The sequence below is a fragment of the Lissotriton helveticus genome, chromosome 1_2 (genome assembly GCF_964261635.1).
Source record: "Lissotriton helveticus chromosome 1_2, aLisHel1.1, whole genome shotgun sequence".
In the NCBI taxonomy this organism is placed as follows: Eukaryota; Metazoa; Chordata; class Amphibia; order Caudata; family Salamandridae; genus Lissotriton; species Lissotriton helveticus.
In genome coordinates this window covers 184,831,707-184,855,337 of record NC_136058.1, presented here as the reverse complement: position 1 = coordinate 184,855,337, position 23,631 = coordinate 184,831,707, and the positions used below count along the sequence as shown (strand labels likewise).

The following is a 23,631-nucleotide window of genomic DNA, read 5'->3' as shown; positions in this document are numbered from 1 at the left end:
TGTTCTTTTTATTAGAAAATGGGTTTGCTTTAACTATCATGAGTAGACAATCTGAAAATAGCATTTTAAACGTCTTTGCTGGTAACTAAAAGCAGTAGAAAGAGAAATGACTCATGCATCACATTACAAGAATCACACAGGATGTGCCCACAAACTCCTTTGAAGATCTAGTGTGGCAGCAGGCCCAGTCTTGCTTTCAGAAGTTTGCTTCTTAATTTTGTACCAGGAGATTTTCACAGACACCCGTGACATTATTTTTGGGTCTCTTAAGTGATGGTGGGAACAAGTTGCTTTTTATTTTGATTATTTGAATATACATAGCACTGGTCGCAAAATAGTGGTTGCAATTTTCGGCCAGTAATTTTGTGACCAGTGTGATATTTTGCAAACCAACCTATGCACTAAAAGTTCGATTCGCAAAATGCAGATTCCTAGTGAGGCACAAAATGACCTACCTTATGCATATTATTGAGTTAGGTCGCAAATTGCAACCCACTAGGAATTACAGCCATCACAGGGATGGTGGCCTGCTGATGTCAGCAGACCACCATATCTGTGATTTCTTTTATATAAAGCATATTTTCAAATGCAACCGATATTCCATAAAGGAAAACTTAAAACTTGTTTTTAAAAAAAAAAATGTAAAAGTTTAAGTTACATTTTTAAGAGTAGGCAGTGTTGCATAGGACCACTGCCTACTCTCAAACAAGGTTTGTGCCAACATTTACAAAGGGTAAGAGGTCTCTTAAAGGACCCCTTCCATTGGCAAATGGGTTACCACTACATGTTTATAGTCGGTAAAGTATTAATGTTTTGTGAGCTGATTTCGGGTGCAAAACATTAATACACGCCATTCCAATTAAGTATCTGGGTATGCTCATCCTCCACCGGGGGAAGCTTCTTAATTCTTATTGTATACTGGCTGGCATCTGAAGTAAAGTAAGAAAAAGTTCAAATGACCTCCAACTCCTAGTGTTGTCTTTTTAATGTCTGCTAGGCTATGACAATAGACGCACCCTTGACGAAGTGAGTACCGAACCCTATGGGGCAGCTCTTCAAATACTTTCTGGACCACTCCCTTCCTTAGTCAAAATGTACTTGGACATGGGACAAAGTTGGATGCTTTGTGTTCCATTTTATACTCATTATCCAGACAGGCAATGTTAATCCACATTCTAAAGTCCAGGAACTGGTATGGGATGGTTCTTTTCCAATTTTCATTTTCTGGTTTTGGTGCAGACACAGCATTTATGCAAGGGATTATTCTCACAGCAGGTAGTTATGATGCTGACCCCAACAGAACTATCCAAAAAATAGGTACGTTGAAGTGTGAAGACTTTGCACATCGCTTTCATAAGCCTTCCTGTGGTAGCAATTATAAAAAGAGACATTTGTCATGCCTGGCCTTGAAACTCCCTCATCCTTAATCACAGAATTTGTTGACTTACCCTCATTCCCCTACCATCAATCAAACGGCAGTGCTCGAAAAGGACTAATCATCAATTCTTAATATGGGTCTACATAGAATTTTTAAGGTTACCTCTGTCTCCATCCTGCCATACTTCATTATCTAGCACGCCTCCATTCAGGTCGAGGAATGCAAGAAATACACTTCCAATGTCTGGAGAAGTTGTATTCGATCCTATATATTGCGCCAAGAGGAGCTATCCAAAATGGATCCCACCAATCCCAGCAATCAAAATATCACAACAATACAAAGCCAAGCTACCATTTATATGTCACAAGCACATACTCAACAGGAACACGAAATGTTAATGTTGGGCCTAAGTGTCACATTTAATCAGAACTTAATACAAGAAAGCCGCATTCCTCCAGAACCAGAAAAAGGTCTCTTCAGTGTTCTAAATCCACAAAAATCATCATACTGCCACTACTGCTTCATAACAACAGGCTAGGAGCCTATGTCAATACACGGGGCACATCTGGTGCGGCTCTCCAGGTCACAAAACAGGTTCCAGGCCTTGGAATCATCATGGCCAAACCGAGGCCTCAGCATAAACACTGGGCCAACAAAAAGTCAGGATACCAGTTTTACATGTAGCTAGGTGACTCAGGGCAGAAGTGCGTGTCAATTTGCCGTGCTAGGGGCATTACTGTGAACACTTATGTTTAATTATCTATTCATTAATGGTCTAATATTTTTCCTGTTTTAATGTATTTGAAATATTAACTTTTCCGTCTGTTCCCCTATTTATTAATGTATTCATATTTGTTTCTTCTTTTTTCTACAGCGCCCCTCCCTCCATCAGGCTAGACTATATTAAAGAAGTGTATTAGTAAATTCATATTTGTAACAGACTACAAACACAAAACAGACACATGAAACCAACATTCTAACAAGATCTTACAGTGCTGCTAAAAGAAAAAGGAATTTACTCTTATATATCCTATTTTAATCACAATATAATGCTTTCAAAATGAAAATCTAAAAAAATACGTACTTCTGGCATACTGCTTGAGCTTCCTTCATGGTGTTTCCAGCATGGAGTATATCGTGAGGGTCGAAAGTCATCATTGCTTGCATTTCCAACATGGTGGCGTATGTCAGTGCATGATACATACTGTCCTTGGCTCTGCAGAGAAGAGAAAGAATATTATTTGTAGGATTGTCAGCACTGCAGTAAGATTATTTTTGCACTTAACGCCATATTTTGGAGTAAAACACCTGTGATTAATTGAACCTGGAGACACAGACCCGTAGAGAGATCTTTCACCCAAACACAAAATAAATTCCGTCTTGAAGATAATTTCGGTCTCAAGGAGAAGGGAAAGCAAATTGGTTCCTGTCCCTCTTGGGAGGAGTGAGAAACACTAATGTTTTTAGTGCATTCAGAAGCCAGTTAAAACCAGTCATTCAGTCTGGGTTTCTAACTATGGTTGTGAGTCGGATACAACTTATACTTAGAGATCGACTCACAAGGTCATTTGAGTGTGTGCGTTGAAGTTACATGGCCAAATGTCTTGCTTTACTCTTGTAAATTCAAATGTTGTATTCACACTTGGACGAATCAATTCACTCACACATAATGATACCTCGGTATGGTGTAATATAGGAGTAAATCGGCTCCCAAGAGAGGTGAATGGGGGGTTAAATGATCCGCTCACTCCTCATGCATTACTATACTTGTAATGTAAGACAAACCTGCAAGGTATTTTTATGTGTAACCTAAAAAATAGATGGTAATTTTGCTAGGACAAAAAGTAGATACTTTGCACATATTTATAAAGTGATTTGATTTTTAATAATGGACAGAATTTAAATATTACCCACAAACTTTACAAAACTTTGGAAAGTTAAATAAACTTCCGAAACACCTCTTGTGGAAGAACTTTCTCACCCCAAAAATTTTTGGTGCAATTATTTGCCCTTTTTAAAGTAAGTTTTGCTTGAGATTTTTTTTCCAGTGAAACCCATGTTCTCAGGTTTTTTTTCCAGTTTAAACTTGGCAATATTTGCAAAGGATTCAGAGTTTCGATAAAATATCAAACATTTTGCAATTTAGCATGTTTTGTCAGTTAGATTGGAATGCTTTTTTTTAGTACTGCCAACATGGTTTTCACCAGAAGGCTAGCAGAGTCTATTGATCAATGTGGAAAATATGACAACAGAAATAGGATGGTATCCTTGTGTTATCCAATTAAAAGCAGTGTGTCACATGTTGGCAGTGACATGAATCTGAATAGCACATTACCAAAACGGCAGAGTCTATAAGATAAATCTCACCAGGATAGATAGACCAAAGATTCAACATATAATCACCCAGAAGAGTATATGATAGAAGCAGTCAAAAACCTCAAACGTATAAATAGTCTACAAGAAGAAAGAATTTTTCAACTGAGCTGCTGTTTCTGACCTGATCGGAATAAATTACTAGGGAACCGCTTGAAAAAGAGCAACCGAGAGAATAGTTAAGCAGATGCTGAGCTCCTCTTAAGATTTGAGGATTTACTTGGTGAAATCGCCCGATTATTTCTCGTTTCACAGACTGTATTTCACCCAGGGGCTTGCTATAAAACGGGGGTGGAGGAGCGAGAAGGTGGGGTGATAAATGAAAAAAAAAATAATAAAAACACTTTCCTGTAGGCCGCTGGCTGCCGCCTCTCAGTCCACTTCGGCTCCTCGACAGCAGGAACCAGGAAGCACCCAAGCTCCTGATTGCCCTAGCCAATCACAGCGCTGCCTTACAGCAGCGTTGTGATTTGTCTGAGTGCCGTGGTTCGGTGCTCAGATAGGTAATGGGAGCCTGAGCATGTTCTCCACCCAGGCTGCAATGCAGCCTGGGTGGAGGACATGCAAATGGCGCATAAAGATTTGGACGGCCAGCCAAACTGTCATGCGCACTTTTGAGTGTGCAAACCACTCCACCCCTTGCCCCTGCTCTGGCAGACCAGCACCAGGAAACAGAAAACTAAAATTATAACAACATTGGTTATTATCATTTTAGTCTTCCTTCAACTACTGCTCGCAGAAAACTGGGGCGATGCCTGGCTGGCGACGTAGTTCAAATAGGTAATGCCCATTTTGCATAATCTGTTGCTCAAAGGTGTGAATCCTAGTAAGAGAGCTAAGCGGGTTCATGGATTTGTCGCTGGAATTTAGTTGTTCGCTTTAAGTCAGGCATTCTGGTAAATTGAATTATCACATTATGCATCTACCAAAATGAACTGTATGCAATGCCCGTGTAATTTATATATTTTTTAACTCTTTTTATTAAACATGCTCATCATATAGTACACAATTTGAAAGTACAAAGCAGGCACCAGAATAGAACATGCCATAGCTAATGCACCTAGAGGGTATATTGCCTCGTTCACATGATACAAATAGTGGAATGTGGTATTACAGGACTTAACAATTGTACAATTCCTGGTCGCACTCTCGAGTGGTGGAGTCTGTCTCTGATCTTCCTGCTAAGATTGTGTGTTGTGGTGCTCACCCCTGTATTTCTGCCATGGGTCCCACACCTTCTCCCACTTCCCGGGGCAACCTCTGTACGGTATAGTGAGCAAAAGAATGATGGATTTAACCCAGATCTCTTGACTGAGGGAGAATGTTTTGATTTGTTCTGCATTCCGTCCATCAATTGTGTGCCTTTTGCTTTCTTGCCCTAAGTGCACTGGGTATGCCTAGATGTAGGTCCTGGGCTCACTGCGCCACTGGAATGAAGCTATCCTGGCTGATGAGGGCTGAAAGCCGTAACCGATCCTAGGATGCTTGTTTCCAGTCCAGGAAGGACCTGGCTTGGCAGTTTGGGCTGGACTGTTCCCATGGGGCACAGGGTCAAGACTGATTTGCATATGGCTGGTTTCAAACTGGAATGGCACGGTGAGCAAACAAACGATGGATTTAGGCCCAGATCTCTGTACTGGGGTGAATGTATGACATTGTTCTGCATTCTGTCCATCAACTGTTGTTTTTGCACTTTGCATCTATCGGCACTTTAACCGAGAAGGATTCCGATATCACTGCAGTCACTCCCCGTCAGAACTCTTGTATAATAGGGCATTCCCATAGAATATTGTAGAAAGAGCCAATGGTCCACACCCTCTCATGCATGGTGATGTGACTATTGTCCCCATTGTACACTCTGTGTAAGACCTTAAGTTGTATCAGCCGAAATCTGGCACGGATTGCTATGACTCGAGGACCCTGGAGTGCCTCCACACACTCCTCTTCCTCCAGGTCCCCCAGATCGTCGCTTCATGCCCTCCGTATGAGGCCCAGGGAGTTGTTAAGCAGTTTTTAATATATCACTGACAATCCCCTCTGTGGAACAGGGTCTGCAAGCAAAGCTGTCCCGTCCTGAATATGCACACGGAGAGCATGCCCAGGTGATGATATTGAAATACTTGGGTGGCAGCGAAGTCATATTCTAACCTCAGTGTGTCAAAGGTAAGAAAAGCTCCATCCCTCCACACATCTCCCAGGTGTTCAATTCTTATCAACGCCCAGAGTGAGAACCCCTGTAGATTGGAAACCTCTGCCAAGCGGTCGGTATGCCATAGGGGGGCCATGGCCGTCAATCTATTCCGCCACCCCAAGTCTTGGCCTCCGGCCAGCACTTAACAACCATGGCTGTGTGTCCTAGAAGGGTTGTCCTTGTTCGGTGAGTGTAGAGGATAGTCTCAAATTTGCTGGACGACATCATGTCCCTATCCACCCTATAGGCTGGTTCCTCCCAGCTTGAGTCAACCCAGTCATTGATCAACAGCAATTGCAAGGCCCAATAGTATTTTCTAACATCTGGGATCGCCAAGCCACTATCATATACTCCCCTCTGCAGTTTGCGCAGCTCTATGCATGGAGCACCGCCTTGCCACAGTAACAGTTGAAGCTCTTGTTCAATTTGCTTAAAGAAGCCCGGGGGTATGGAATAGGGAGCATTCTGTTGGGAATTTAAGAAACACGGTAAGGACATCATTTTATATAGGGCCGCCCTGCCCATCGGAGATAGCGGAAGGGTGAGCCCATGTGCCACGTCAGTCCAAAGCCGGTCTAACTGTAGGGTAAGGTTTCATTTAAAAAATAGCTGCTGATCGTGGGTTATGAAAGTTACGAGATATTTAAAGCCTACCGTTTCAATCGAGGCAGCACAGCTCTCCGGGTGTCTCAGAGGAGGACCCGACAGGGGAAACACCACTGACTTAGTCCAATTGGTTCTGTCGCTGAAGTAGCTGCCAAAAATTTCGAAGCTGTGAAGAATTCTAGCTGTTGAAGGATATGGCCTAGAAACATACCCTAGTTTATTGTGAAGAATTCTAGCTATTGAGGGATATGGCCTGAAACAGAAGTAGTATATCCTCAGCGTAAAAGGAGGTTTGTTCCTTCCAACCGCCCACCAATGGAATCCTCCATATAAGAGGGTCTACTTGGATCCAGGATGCAAAAGGTTCCAGCGCCAGGGCGAATATCAAATGTGACAGCGGGCATCCCTGCCGAGTGCCCCTCCCCAGTGGGAAAGGCCGTGACAGCGTCCCGTTCACTCTCCTTCTGGCCGTGGGGGCCTGATAAAGCAGCTCAATCCACCCACAGAAGTTTGGCCCGAATCGCAACCTGGACAAGGCGGCAAATAGACACGACCACTCTATACTGTCGAACACTAAGGAAGCATCTAGGTCCATCAAGGCGGACTGGGGCGACTGAGACATGCCTGTCAGATGTAGAACACCACACAGCCTCCGCAAGTTGAGTTGAGTACTTCTGTGTGGCATAAAGCCAGACTAATACACACGAATGAGCGAGGATAGAATGGGGGTGAGTCAGAGCGCCAATACCTGGGCCACTACGTTTGCCTCAACATTTAGGAAAAATATCAGAATATAAGAGCTGCAGTCATCTGGAGGCTTTCCCGCCTTATGGATCACTGCAATTGTGGCAGTTTTTTGGTCTTCAGGTAGGCGACTGTGTAATAATAAAATATTAATAGCATATGTTTGTAGCCTTACACAGGAAGTGTTCCAAGAAACCTGCAATCCCTTTGTAGATAGGCATCTTTTAACAGAGTGAGGATGCCTGATTCACATATATATTTTCGGACACAAGTTTACATTCACAGCCACACATGTCTCCATTTACACCTGCCAGACACTCACAAAAAGATTCCTGGTAAACATCAATAGATTTACAAATTGGGAGTTGGACGTTTCGGGCCAATTCACAAGGGCATATAAGAGTAAAACAAAGTGCTCCCGTAGTACACATTCCATATCCATAAAGAGTTTATGAATTATCTCAGATGTATTGCAGGTGGAAGGGTGTTGGTGTGGGGGATGCAGGGACTGGGTTCAACAGTGTTTGAGGTGCAAAGCCCTAAGATAAGATAAGATAATATTTGTAAAGTGCACTATACCCGAGGGTGTCAAGGCGCTAGGCAGACACAGTAAGGGAGAGAAACGCAGCAGCAGATTAAGAGGGGATTAACCATGTTTTCGGGAGTTTCCTGAAAGCAGGAAGAGAGCTTACATTGGCAATAGCTAGGGGGAGTGAGTACCAGAGCTTGGCAGCGGCCACCGAAAAGGAGCGGTCGCCCGATCTGGATCTGCAAAATCTAGGTGAGACCAGTTCGTATTGTAGCAATTAGACAAATGGAACTTATGCAATTTTCTTGATTTTAACTTTTGTCATGTTGTCACTTTTGCACTTTGGTTTTATGTAATGGTTTTTAGTAACCAAACAAATAAATTCATTCATTCAGTTCGTATTGTATGGATGCTCTCAAAGTCCTCTCTGGAGTATACCATTGAAACAAGGATTTGAGTTGGGAAGGGCCATTGCTATGCATGGCCTTATATACTGTGCTTAGGACCTTGAATGAAATACGCTCCCTGATAGGGAGCCAATGTAAAGAACGGATCCCTTCTCTAACAGACTGATGTTTGGGAATGTTTAAAATCAGTATTGCTGCTGCGTTCTGTACCACCTGGAGCGTGTTCAGAGATGCAGCAGTGATATTAAGATATATGGCGTTACAGTAGTCGAGACGAGAGGTAATCAGAGTTATGATTATGGGCCGATGTTGTTCCGAGGGAATGAGTGGAAGCACCTTTGAGGGTTCTTAGAATATAGAAATATGTGCCAACTGTACGATTGACTTGGGCATCAAAAGTCAGACCCTCATCAAGATTACCCCCAGATTTTTAGCTGTTTTAACAGGGGCTGAAGAGGCCCCCATTCTGTTGACCACCAGGCCTTAGACCAGATGGAATTCTGTGATCCAAACAAGTACCCCAGACTTATCTGTATTAATCTTTAGAGAATTGCCCTTCATCCAACAAATGATGTTTGACATACATGTATTGAACTTTTCTGCAACTAGATGCAGGTTGTTAGTGATAGAAACAATGATTTGGGTGTCGTCTGCGTAGGAGAGCACCTGAAATCCATAGGATCTAACCAGTTTGTCCCGAGGGGTCACGTATCAGTTAAAAAGAGTGGAGCTGAGCGAAGAGCCCTGAGGTACCCCACATGGGAGAGCAAAAGTTTTTGTTCTAAAGCCTCCACAACTAACTGTGTGGAGAAGCTGCAAGTCTTTTCCCGTGACCCCACTTCTCGCAAGCGTTGGACCATGCGCACTGGGGCGGTGGTGTGGAATACTGCCGATAAATCAAGCAGAATCAACACCGCCGAGCCCCCTTGGTCTACCTGCATCTGAATGCGGTCAGTAGCTGTGATGAGGGCACCCTCTGTACTGTGACGGCGCAGAATCCATTCTGGGAGCAATCTAGGATTTCCTGTGAGTCAATATAGTTTATCAGCTCAGTGTTAATGGGTTTCTCCAGGATTTTTGCCAGGGCAGGAAGGAGGGAAATAGGACGGAAGTTATTTAGCTCCAGGGGATCGGCATTAGGTTTCTTAAAGAGCGGGAGAACAATTGCTTCCTTCAAGATAGCTGGATAGGAGCCGGACCAGAGTATTCCCTTGTATACCTCACACATGAATTTAGCTGTGAAATCCGGTGCCAGTTTAAGAATGGAGGGCATGCAAGGATCGTAGGGCACTCTGGATTTAAGGCAAAGGAGGAGATCTTTAATTTGTTGACTTGAGATAGGGGAGAAGGAAGACAAAACATTCTTCCTGATGACCTGTGGGTGTTTCACCATACTCAGTTCATCCCTGTCCTCCGTGATTTCCTCACTGACAGACACATTGTCTATAGAAGGAGCAAACTCATGGAAGATCTGCAGGAAAATAGATTGCTACATTATTGCAGAAATCTTGGGAGGGAATCATGGGTTGGGTTCAGAAATGTCCTTGATTACCTTGAAGAGCATCCTGGAGGAGTTGTCAGCTGACAATCTTTCCAGTATGGAAACTGTTTTTTGACTGTAAGATGGATTCCTTGTAATTCCGTAGCAGAGAATACTGCTTGGATTTCTCCTGGGGGCAGGGGTTGATGTGCCATTTGCATTCTTGTCTGCAGCATTCACGCCTCAGAGCCATGAGTTCTGTCTGAGAACCATGGTATGGAGAGTTTAATTCTTTTAATAATACAGTTTTTGCCCTGGGCAATAAATCATTTTCTGATGGCTGATGGGATTGCTCGGAGAAAAAGGAAGAAGTGGCCAGAAAGGGAACGTTGCTTCATTCCTGAACATACACATTTGAAAACCGATCAGTTTCTGTGTTCGGCAACAGTTTGAATTAGCAGTCAAAAATGGTCTTAGTTGGAAATAAAACTAAAACGTGTAGATCATATCGAGAAACAACATTCTGTAGAATTGGCTGTTGTGTATAACACAGGAGATGCACAACTCCCCACTGTTTCGTTTTCTAATCACACTTTTCTAGGTCAAGCTCGCTTAATAATGGAGTCTTATATAGACAGTTCTGGGGCCTGGACAGAGGCCCTATTGCAGATGTGCCCTTAGGTGCAAGAGTTTTTTTTCCTATTTTGTACCCCAGAGGCACTTCCATACTACACAAGGGATGCAGAATCATCTACTTTTCCTGTAATATTGATCGAGAAAGTGCATTTTTCAGTCTGCATAAACCTACGCTGGCATTACCTTATTTGCCTGGGGCATGCCCCCTTGTAATCAGGGATTATTTTGGCCCCCGGCACCACTCCCTATCCAGATGCGAGTGCAGGAGCAAACCGACTGGCAGAAGGCACACCGACTGTATGTCCTACATGAAGTGGTGGTAAGTCAGTGAACACACGGGGTGCCTCTTGTGTTGGGTTACCAAGGCCGTCGCAACACTCCAGGTTTCCCCCCCACCCGCAGAGCAGGTGCAATTACACACAGATACCCCCTGCAGAGGTATTACCAGCATCCCTTCCCAAGAGAATATTGAGGGTCTCGACGGACATCTCCAGAGGTTGTACTAAGGCGTTTTACAGCTGGGCACCACAAGATGTTTCAGAGCATGGAGAGATTATGTATGACTTTAATGCAATTTAGTTTACTTACCCTTTACTAAGGAAAGGGATGTTGAACGATGGACCACACAGCTCCAGTGGTGGCCTGTATACCTTTCCTCCTTTATTTTCACTTGAACACATTGCAGAGTGACAGAGTATAGGCGCTGATGAATGCCTGTTGGCAGAAACATGCTGACCCCATAAATGAGGGGTGTAACTGCTGAAAACCCTCAATATTCTCTTGTCTTTTAACTTTGAGACTGTGACCACCTAAGAAACTTTCAGTGATCACAGTTAGACAAGTTTAGATCACATTCTATCACAGCAACTGCACTCTGCTCCTCACTTCACCAATATATTTTCACACATCTTGTTAACAAAACATCTCCGCTCCTTTCCCTTTGGGGAGTTGTAGCCCACAACTTGGTGTGAGGAGGGAACCCAAATGATGAAGCATGTCACCTAACGGTGAATGAGGGTTCTTGTCCTGAGGGAAGTCTACCCTCCATTCTCTTTATAAGTACTCGCGTTGTGCTCCTTTCTCTTTTCTCGTCTTTTTCTTCTTGTCCTTTGACATTTAGCCGGTGGTACTTCTGTGTGAAAGTAGTTGCTCTGTCTGCCTCACCCCTCTACCTTCCACAGTACCCTCTGCTGCCCCAATAATAAACACTGATCACAGGCAATCACTTACAAAAACATATAAATCAGTGCTTATGGCCTGATAAGTAACATGCAGCTGGTTCAGAGCAGGCTAGGCCCCGGTGCCACTGCACCAACTGCACTCTTGGTAGATATGCCACTGCCCAGGAGAATTCAGGTGAGGTTTAAATGAAGCACGTTTGCTTCCTGGGTGGATGTTCAGGGCGCATCCGTTTTTAGGTTGACTCTAGTTGCAGGCGCATGTGCTGCTCACTCTGAGAGACTGCTGTAGTAGAGTATGGGAGAGAAGTCACGCGCACTCTCCTACCATATTTTTCATTGGCTTGTGTCATTGTCTTTCGTAAACGGTGCCTTCTGATTCGTTAATAGGGTTGTTAGTCCCTCCTTAGTTAGTCTTCATTTGTACCCTCCCATGGCGACTGGCCCTTTTAGTTCAGTTGTTACACAGGACCTTTTATTTAGTCTGTAAGAACTATTTACTTTATCGAGTTTCTGAAACAGCTTGTGTTTTTTAAGCTCACAGCCAGCCCCGTAACACGGGTGCCTGCTTTCAATCACTTTAACCCAGCATTATCTTGTGTCGGTTTCAAACCCCCATGTAAAATGGATTTAGAAATGATTAGCAAATTAAGTCATGTGAATTCCAGGTAGCACATAATCCCGTGCTAATGGGCAGAAGCTGACAACAGCACATCTGTGTTACATGTCATCTGTACTAAAGCCACCTGATGGGTTGTTTTCAAAAGCCTGTTTTATTAACACCACCACCACCAATACCACTACCATCACCAATACCACCACCAATACCACCACCACCACCACCACCGCCGCCACCACTACCACCAACACCACCAATACCACCACCACCAATACCACCACCTTCAACAATACCACCAATACCACCACAACTAATACCACCACAACGAATACCACTAGCACCACCCCAATACCACTACCACCACCAATACCACTACCACCACCAGCAATACCACTAGCACCACCCCAATACCACTACCACCAATATCAACAACACCAATACCACCACCACCATTAATACCACCATCCATGCCACCTATACCACCACCACCACCAATACCACCACCACCAATACCATTGAACAATACCAATACCACCACCAATACCAATACCACCACCACCACCACTAATACCACCAGCAATATCACTAATGGGCAGAAGCTGACAACACTACATCTGTGTTACATGTCATCTGTACTAAAGCCACCTGATGGGTTGTTTTTAAAAGCCTGTTTTATTAACACCACCACCACCAATACCACCACCAATACCACCACCAATACCACCGCCAATACCACCACCACCACCAATACCACCACCACCAATACCACCATCAATACCACCACCTCCATCACCACCAATACCACCACCAATATCAACACCACCAATATCAACACCACCAATACCAACACCACCACCAACAATACCACCACCAATACCACTAGCACCACCATCAATACCACCAACACCACCAAAACCATTAATACCACCATCAATACCACCACCATCAATACCACCAACAATACCATGGAATAATACTGATACCACCACCACTAATACCACCACCAATACCATGGAACAATACTGATACCACCACCACTAATACCACCACTAATACCACCACCAATACCACCACCAATACCACCACCACCAATACCGCCACCAATACCACCACCTCCAATACAAGTACCACCACAACCAATACTAACACCACCACCACCAAAACTAATACCAACACCACCAATACTGCCACCACCAGCATCACCACCACCAATACCACCACCAATACCACCAACATCAATACCACCAATACCACTACCTCAGTGCCTCTCGCTCACTATTAATACCAGGGGCACTGTACGAGGCCGGAGCTGCAGCCGAGAACATCCCTCCCTCCCTCCATGCGTGTCATAAAGCACAGTCCACCACACACCCAGAGTTGAAGCCAGGGCTCTACTACAACTGGAGTGTTTTTTATTAGGCCAAATATAGCAATGACTTTACGCTATGCCACACTGCATACTCAAATCACGGAAAGGGCAGGAAATAGTCCCCCCTCCTGCTCTTCCTCCTGAGCCGCACAGTGTAATCACACAGCGAAAGGTGTTGGAGTGCTTTGTGTCTGTGTAATTTACAACACTTACACATCTTCTTCATTGCACTATTGATCAATACTTTGAAGACGTCGCAGGCCATTCTCTTCCTCTGGTATTTACAACCTAAGAAGCGGTCGAGAAGGCTCTTTATTGCGATGCAATAGGTTTCACATTTGCGAGAGTTTAAGCTATAAGTATTGTAAATGACAATGCCTTTTATTTATATTTTAAAACCCAAAACATAAATGAAAGGCATTGTCATTTTCAATGCCAATAGCTCAAACTTGCGTGAATGCGAGACCTATTGCATTGCAAATGCTTGTTGAAATATGCAGGGAAGCAACGTGAGCCTCGTATTCAACTTGTATTAAACATTACAGAATCCAGTGGGAGGGTTTGGATTCTGGTTCCAAAGTTCTGAGATATTCGGGGAAACACTTCATTAAAGCTGGGACAGCGGTATTAATAATTTATCTTATGTGGTCATGTATGTTCCGATTCAGGCCGAGAGTAGGCCTAGATTACCATCAAAGCTTTGGCATTCCTAATGTGGTATAGGACCGCAAGTAGGAGGTAATAATGCTATATTTACTTAATACTCCGAGTTATTTCTTCATTCTTACAGGTCAGTTTCTCCCGCCCTAACCCACACTTTTCTGGGGAGGGTAGACTAGGGGTCAGGTTTGTTGTTGAAGAATAGCTTGGGACTAGGGGGGTGTAACAGGTGCCTCTTCATTTGGGCTAGGAGTTTCACGAGGAAGAAGTAACTCTGAATAACTATAGCATTATTTAAAAGTATTGACGGACTCATGTGAGCTGAAGATGACATCTGGATCACAAGATTGCCACACCGGTCATTCTTTTAGTTTTGTTTTTCTTTCCTTGCACCTGGACAAGACTGCGAGCAGAGGCGTGAAGGAGCCCTCGGCCTCTCATTGGGTAACCGCCGCGTGCACACACCTCTGCCGTGCTTACGCTGACGTACCAGCCCACGCACCGCACGCATACCCTAGCGATGAACCTTCAAAAGGCGTTTGGCAGAAGAAGTAGCATTTCTTGTTTGAACCACGCCCTGGCTTCCTTTTATGATAAACAAGAGAAGGCTCGAAATGGATTATTTTGTGGTTGCAAAGGTCTAGTGTGCCCAGCATTCTTTTGTTATGAAAGAATGAGGAATATAATGCACACTCGATTAGAGCAGTAGGGAGGGAACTGAAGGGCAGTCTCTTAACAGGGGTCCCTCACAAGAGACTGGAAAGCTTGTCCTGAGGTTTCCAGTGTTTCTGAAAGGCAGCCATGTGTGAGCTGGGGCGCTCGAGAGACTAGCCAACGAATATTTGCAGAATGTGACTAATCGCCTCATTACGAGATGCCTGATGCCACCGGTTGCAGTGTTTACCTTGCGTAGTGTTTACCTGGTGCAGAGTTTACCTGGCGCAGTGTTTACCTGGTGCATAGTTTACCTGGTGCATAGTTTACCTGGTGCATAGTTTACCTGGTGCATAGTTTACCTGGTGCGGAGTTTACCTGGTGCGGAGTTTCAGCCCCATCCTGTATTACCTGCCTTGGAATGAGGCTGGTGTGGTAATACTGCATGTTTCCCTTCTTTCCGAGCTGCACATCTCCGAGCATGCAGGATGTGCAGCCCACAAACAATCCCACCAGGTGTTTTTTACCTGGTGAAAACGGTGAAGGGGAAAATAGAGTTATCACCGGTCACCTTTCAATCCTGATTCTCATGCAAATTCGTGTTTGCACCTGATCCAGGATCATCCCGTCAGCTGGACTGGAATGAGGGCCCGTCAGCCATTCTCTGAGATGCTTGCAGGCGTGGAGTCTGCGCCTGTACAATGTTGCTCACATCTCATGGTTTCTCTGTAAAAAGGCGCGCCCTAGAGCTCTGAATCTCAGTTTAGCCTCTCCTGGTTTCATGGGAACCCTTGTATCAGAGCAGAGGGCCTTTCAGTGAAATCCTTTCCCCTTTGCTTCTCATTGTTCAGGGCCAGCAGGAAGGAGACGCCTGGCATTTCAAAGGTAAGGTGATCTGACAGACACAGCCTGTTGTGGTGCGTTGAGTGGGATAGAGAAGCACCTTTACTTTGCCAGCCCGGCTGCTTGAAAGAAAGCTACTCAAGTTGCAACATATACAAAAATGCACAAAGAAATTGCCCAAAAGGACTATTGTGTCCGAATATGAACACACCTCCTCAAACCCAAGGCCAGCATTCCTCTGTGCACGGGTCTGGGTGCTCATTTGTTTCAGAGAGCACGGGTCCCTGCCAGACACATTAACAATGTATTAAAGGTCATGGACAGTTGGTTCGGCAAGACGAAAATGCTTTCAAGTTAGTGGACTCATTTCTCTTCCTCAAAACCATTCTGGTTAGTAATTTTACAATATTACACATGTCAACGACAAAAAGCGCTGCCAAAGCCAACATGTTGGGCTTTGTTGTGCTAACACCTGCATTCGTGCAAGCCTTTGTTTGCATGCATGGGGCACAAGTAAAGGTTTGTTAAATCAGAAAGATGTGTAGCTGTGTTTCAATTTCTTTATAACAGAGGAAGAAAAGTTAATAAGGAATGTAATGTGCGGCGGGAGTGGCGCGCGGCGCAAACCAAGATGGCCGCGTGACACGGCGCTACGTTCTGCGACAGGAGAAGCTGCGGTGATTCCTGCGGCTCCAGCCCCCATTCACACCTGAAACAAAAACGGTGTTCTAAAGATGTCAGAAGCCCCCCTGCACATTTGTGGGTATTAAAATGACTTTTTTTCTGCTTTGGCTTACAGATATTCTAAAGAAACATATCTCCTCATATTCAACCGCCATTTTTTTTTCCTGCAATGGTGTTTTTCTCTTCAACTGCAGTATGCTTGAAGAAAACTTCAACATAATTGTACTTACCATGCTTTTTCTTGTATAAGGCATGGTTTGTTTTGTCTTTCATCTGATTTTCTAGACCTGCTGATTTCTGAAGTATTTTAATTTGGCAGTCTCTAAGCAAATAGTAATTTCAACCCCTATCTTCTGCCTTTTTTGTTCTTGAAGAAGCGCAAATAACACATTTACTATACACTGAAACGTTATATTCTTGATTCACTGCATTCTTCTGATTCTTCCTCTCTTCTTTAGTTATGAAACTACTTTTCACCACTAAAAAGTCTACTATTAGCGCTCCTGAATCATGCTTTTCTCATATCAATTCCTCAATACAAATTATCAACACGATCGCGCAATCTAATTCTTCGAGACCAATGGCTTCGCCTATTTCTTCAATTAAAATGCAAACTTCATCCTCTGCCACCAAACATCTTAAACAGGATCCTCCTTCTCCGCCGAAGTCGGTCTCTCTTGTATCCTTGGACACTGTGCTGGATGAAATACGTACGTACCCTATGTCAATTTATTGAGGAAACAAATTCTCATCTGCAAGTCTTAGACTCTAAACAGACATCCATGGAATCTTGTATTTCGCCGGTGGAACAACATTTTGGAGAGTTATATGACATGTCTGCCAAGGTTGTTACCATAGAGAAGGACGCCGGAATAAACAAAAACTTCACCCGCAAGCTACAGAACATCCAAAACCCCGCCGCAAGACTGGTCTTCAAACTGCCAAAACACTGCCACATCTCCCAGCACCTGCGAACACTCCACTGGCTCCCTGTCTAGGCGAGAATCACCTTCAAGATACTCACCCATGCACACAAGGCCCTCCACGGCACCGGACCAGCAAACCGGAACAGACAACTCAAATTCCACAAACCCAAAGGACTCTACGATCAGTCCAGCTCTCCTACACCGTGGTCCCCTGCACCAGAAAGACCAGATCGGGAGGCCGCTCCTTCTCCTCCCTTGTGGCCAAAGCATGGAACACCCTTCTGCTCTACCTCAGACACACATCGCGCTCCCCACCTTCCCAAGAAACCTCAAAACCTGGCTCTTTGACAGACCCCCTCCTTGATGGAATGGAACCTGCACCCCCCTACCCCAACCCCTAGTGGCTAGAGACCCTTACGGGTGAGTAGTCACCCTTGATTGATTGATTGAAGGAGGTCTTCCTGTTAACCCCTGCCCTGCTGGTGACGGAACCACTCAGTCATCAGCTGCGGTCGCGCTGTGCTGATGACGGAGCGGTTCCGTCACGGCCCGCTCGGCGCGCCGCGTTCTATTGTGCGGGCGGGGCCGTGACGGAACCGCTCCGTCACGAGCACAGCTCAACCGCGGCTGGTGACGGAGCGGTTCCGTCACCAGCATGCGGCCGCCCCGCCCCCCCTTAGCACTGCGGCGGAATAGCCGCCGCAGTGAAGGGGTTAAAGAAATCTGCTAAAGATCTTGAGAATAGAAACATACGCAATAATCTTCGATTATATGGACTTCCGGAAGGCTTGGAGGGTGACGATCCTGTTAATTTCTTCACCACCTTTCTCCCAAAGGTTCTGGAGCTCCTTTCATCTACAAACCTAAGTATTCAGCAGGCTCATAGACTGGGTCATCGTTTGACTTCTACGTCAGTTCCTTCGAAACCAAGGGGTGTAATTTTCCTCTTTTTGAAATTTACAGACCTCCTACAAGTTTTAAACGCTGCTAAAGCCAAAAAACAAGTTACATGGTCTGGCTCTAAATTATTAATCTCACAGGAAATTTCTTCAACAACTGCTGAATGTCGAAAGGATTTTCTTGAGCTTCGTCCTGCTCTGCACACAATGAGCGCAATATATGGGTTATTTCATCATTGCTTAAACAGTGACTCTTGCTGGACATGCAACTCTCCTTCTGCTGATTTGTTGCTTCTTTTATTCTTATGTCGCACTGTGGTCTCCATCTGGGTGGATATTGGGTCTCTTATTTCAAATTTGTTTCACTTATGCCTACCCCTGACCAATGATATCCTTTTTGCAGGTAGTTTAATATAGTCTTTGGCTCTATCTCCAAGTGAAAAAAGGTTACTTGACCCTATATTAGCTTTAGCCTTTCAACAAATTGCATTACACTGGAAATGCTGAACTAATAATGTAAAATTGTAAAAAGCTTTTTATTTGACTCAGTATGCCTTTCATATTTGTTGTTATATACTCCATGATTTTTCATAAGGCTTGTTTTGTAAATAATTATTTGCTCTAAATAAAGCTTTTTAAACTTAAAAAAAAAAGAATGTAATGTGCATTGCATTGTGTTAGAATTATTTGCATAACACACATTCTACAAGGGAACTTTACTAGAAACAAATTTTACTTGGAGAAAAGACGCCAATCTGACAATGAGTTGTGTCAAAAAGATACCTCGCAGCTAGTCCTGCTTTTCTAGTCAACAGCATTATGCAGTACAGAGGTATATTAAACCCTAGTGAAATGCTGCATAGAGCCCACCGATTAGCAACAGGGATTCAAACCCGCAGGCACTGTGAAGCCACCAGTAGTGCACTATATGGAGCCCAGCCAGACGCAATAGGGACTCAACCCCTCTTGCACTGTTAAGCCACCAGTAGGACACTATGCAGAGTAAACCCAGAAAGGATAGGGACCCAACCCCTGTAGGGAACTCTTAAGCCACCAGCAAAACACTATGTGGAGTACACCTAGAAGCGATGGGGATTCAACCTGTGAGGCACTTTTAAGCCACCAGTAGAACACAATATGGAGTCCACCCAGAAGCAAAACGGAAAAACCCTGATTTTTTTTAGATCTAAGCGTGGCCTTCAACACAGTGTCCCATGATATTCTTATTGAAAGACTGACTCAACTCGGCCTCTATGGCACAGTGCTTGCGTGGTTCTTCTCCTTAACAGACCGCACATTTCAGGTCTTTTCGTCAAATGTGGCATCTGGACCATACTCTCTTAAATCTAGAGTTCCACAGGGATCCATCTTCAGCCTTTTTAACATCTGGCAGACGTGGTGGAAAGATGTGGACTTACTTTGTTTGTATACACAGACGACATCCAGATCCTGTTCTCCCTGTCGTCAGGTGGGGAAGTTAACTCTGAGGATCTCAACTCCTGCCTTCGCCTCGCTTCCACTTGGATGATCACTAACTCCCTGAAATTAAATGGTGACAAGACCGAGGTGATGGTCTTGGGTAAGAATCCACAGCTTTGGGCACCTAAACACTGGCCTGCCACGCTAGGTACGCCACCTACTCCCACCAACAAAATTAAGAACCTGGGCTTCTGGCTTGACTCCACCTTGTTTATGAAATAACCTCTACATGCTTTGCTACCATGAAATGGCTTAAGAAGATCCTGCGGATTCTTCCTTTTTCTGCTCAAAGAACAGTCATTCAAGCCATGATATTGTCAAGACTTGAGTATGGTAACATCCTGTACTTGGGGGCAGACAACACAGTATTAAGGTGCCTGCAGGTAGTGCAGAACTCTGCCAACAAGCGCTGCTCCACCTCCCCAAACATTCCTCTGCATCCGGCCTTATTCACACACTTCATGGTCTCCCAGTGGAGAAACGAATACATTTTAAAGCACTTTGCTTTGTATACAAAATCCGCTCCTGCTTGGGACTTCGGTATTTGCAAAACTTGATGATTCCTTATCGTCCCTCTTGTACCCTATGCTCTAATAACTGTCTTCTTTTTTCAGTCCCTAGAGTTAGACGCACCGAAAGAGCAGCCGTTCCTTTTCTTTCCTTGGCCCAGGATATGGAACTCCCTCCCTGAGTCCCTAAGAGGCTCTGCTTCTCTATCTGTCTTCAGCAAAGACTGAAAGACCTGGCTCTTTTAGCTTTCATAACTGTGCTACCTGTGCGCAAAGCGCTGGGAACCCCTGTGGGTAGCTATGCGCTATACAAGAACTTACTAATAACAACAATGCCTCAGACACGGTTTAATCACGTTTAAAGCACTGTATTGGGTCCACCCAAGAGCAGTAGCAGCCCAAACCCTGAGGCACTCTTAACCACCAATCAAACACTCTTTGAAGTGCAGCCAGCAGAGATAGGGACCCAACCCCTGGAGGCAGTGCTATGCCACCTGTAGAAAACTATACTGCGTCCACCCCAAATCAATAGGAGCCTAGCCCCGTGGCACTCTTAACGATCAGCAGAACACTGTGTGGATTTCAACCAGGAGCGATAGGATCCCAGACCCTTTGAGACTGTTAAGCCACCAGTGGAACACTCAGGAATTCAGCCAGGAGTGGTAGAAAAACATTCCTTGAAGGCATAGCTAAGCCACAAGCAAAATACAATGTGGAGTCCCCTGAGGATCGACAAGGCCCCAACCATTAAACCCTATTGACTTAAATATTTAGTTCACCTGGAAAAATAAATACTATTGTGATGTTTACAAGGTTAAAGTCTGATATGGGCTCGTTTTTTAATCACACAAATAATCAGACAGTAAGAAAATGCTTGACATCAATCCTTCTCTGGCTCCAAATGCCCACAATATACATCACAGCTTAGCTCAACTAAAATAAATTATTTTGGTTCTAGCATCCAGGTTGCCTTTAACACTTCAAAGGAATCTTAACAACCCCATTTGGAGATAGTGCTTTGTATTACAAAACTCTTATGTGAATTGTAGGAAAATAAAGGAGAGATCATTTCAATTTTATTTTTACACCCTTGGTTAACTACAATGTTGTGAAATAGTACCTCCTCTGATTTTACATAAGACACTTTCTACTAAAGCAAAGTAAACTTGTTCTGGAGATTCAGACTGCCTCCTCTGTCTGTGGCTTCTATGATGCTCTGGATATGTAATATGTGTGTGAATATTGTGACTGCGCTCTCGCTGTTCCCATTGTCTGATGGGTGCTTACCTAGAAAGCTTTGAGGCTGTTGGTGTCACATCAGAGTGAGACCAACAGCCTGATCACAAAACCTTATTGACTGGCACTATTTCATGTCCTTGGTGGCAAGCAGTGCTTGCTCAAAACACCTTTCAGCAGCTCTAGGAAATTGGGTTACTGGTTGAGGGTGTTGAAACCTTCCTCCAGCAGCAACCACAATTATTGTTAGGCAGGAACACAAGAAAACCCCAAATTAACTAGTGCTCAACTCTCGGTTAGCTTGGTGAAAAGCAGTCAGGCTTAACATAGAGGCAATGTGTAAAGTATTTATGCAGCACACAAACAGTGCTAATGTGAAAACACAAAACAAGAAAAGAAAATAGAATAAATCGATTTGACACCAAAATGACAGAAATCCACTTAGAAGTAGCGGAGCTATGCAAATTTAAAGTTTTAGGTAAATACAGAGCTTAAAAGCACAAAGTGCCAACTGTGTTTATCTGGTCGCACAGATCACAGGTCACAAGGTTAGGCCGACAGCGATGGGATGTATGTCGGATACAGGGACCAAGCTAGGCCCGCTGAAAAAGTACCTTAAATCCTAGTTGCAGAGCGTTGTGAGATCCCACATCGAGGATGCATTGTGTAGTGGTGGGTGCAAGGTCCTGAGTCGAGGATACATCATGCAACTGTGTCCTGAGGAGCTGTGGAACTGCGATGCGAGGCCCTTCATCATGGACACATCATGCAGTGGCGGTTTCAAGAAGCTGCAGTGCTGCGATGCGAGGTCCTGCATTGAGGATGCATTATGCAGCGACAGTTCCATGAAACTGCGTGATCCTGCATCAGGGTTGTGTCGCACAGCAATGGTTCCAATGTGGAGCTGCGAGGCGATGCGTCACGCTGCATCTATTCTACTAGGACCACAGCTGGGTTGTCAGACCACCTTCGAGCCCACTTCCAAGGGTCGAGGACTGGGTGGCACCACTTGGGGGGCATAACTCACAGCAGGTAGAGTCCTGGTGCAGGGTCCAAGGTGGTTGGAGCCATTTCCATAAGGTTCTGATCAGGAGGCCAGCCAACTAACCCTTTGGGGTTCGGGGTATAATATGCAGGGCTAGTCCTCCTTACTCAGGCATTATGGCAACAGAATGTAGCTGTAGATATGGATAAACTCCATTACTGCACAGCGTGAGAAGAACGGTAGCAGCCTGAGAGGCCTGTCGGCTATGATTGCGGCAAAGTCAGCGATTCTCTGGCGGGTGGCCCAGAGTGAGTACAGCAGTGGTGGCGGGCACGGCAGCGGCGGAGCAGCAATTTTTTAATACACTATAACCTGCACAATGGGCAGTTTAAGGCCTACCCTAGGGGTGACCTATGTATTAAAGTTTTCTATTCTGTTTTTATTTCTTTTTTTTAGTTTAAAGACAATTTTATTGGGTATAAGAATGCAACTCGTACAAGGAATAACAACTGTAATATGAAACAACTCAAACAAGCTAGTTAATTTTATAAGAGAAAGTGGAAAGAAAGAGAGAGAAAGGGGGAGAGGGAAAGAAAGAAAGGAAAGGAAAAGGGGAAGGAAAAAAGAGAAAAAGGAAAAAAGTCAGCAAAGAAAATACAATTGCAGTATTCAAGGCATATCACTATAAAGTAAGCATAACCATTTGAACTATAGTAAATAAGGAAACGAGTTGAGAACGTATTAAAAAAGTAAGCAAAAAACATTTCAAGGGGGTTTGGGCACTTCCTCAGTACGAGGGGAATGAAGTGTAGAAGATGCAGCTGAGGAGTCTAAGAAAGAGGTGATAGGTAACCACAATAAATCACGTTTGATAGCAATCGTAATAGGATAAACATAAGCTCTATCCAATCTATGGTTAAAACAAACACCATACCACCAAGCCTGATATGATATGGATGAGGTATCTTTCCACGCTTTGGTAATTTGCTGGAAGGCTATTGCTAGAAGGAGATCAATAATAGAAGTGTTGAAGGGAGAGGAGGACCATATGTCGGAAAGGCTACTCAGGAAAACATTTGTATAGGAAAAAGGAAAATTAGTGGAGAAAATATTATTAATTTGTTTCCAAACCTTGGACCAAAATGCACGAACAAGGGGGCAGAGGAAAAGCATGTGTTTGAGATCCGATCTTGCTTCAATACAAGACCAGCATGTAGAGGGAATAGAGGAATTCACTTTATGTAAT

General features: G+C 44.2%; 1 protein-coding gene across 2 annotated transcripts in view; it reads right to left on the bottom strand.

Annotated features, from left to right (window-relative positions):
* The window catches only part of TTC39A (tetratricopeptide repeat domain 39A), a 648,505-nt gene that overhangs the window by 239,442 nt on the left and 385,432 nt on the right, over window positions 1-23,631 (bottom strand). For both annotated transcript variants that reach the window (XM_078670870.1, XM_078670862.1), the window contains exon 3: window positions 2,463-2,594. In XM_078670870.1, coding sequence (XP_078526996.1) covers window positions 2,463-2,594 — 132 coding nt within the window. The remainder of the gene's footprint in view (window positions 1-2,462; window positions 2,595-23,631) is intronic.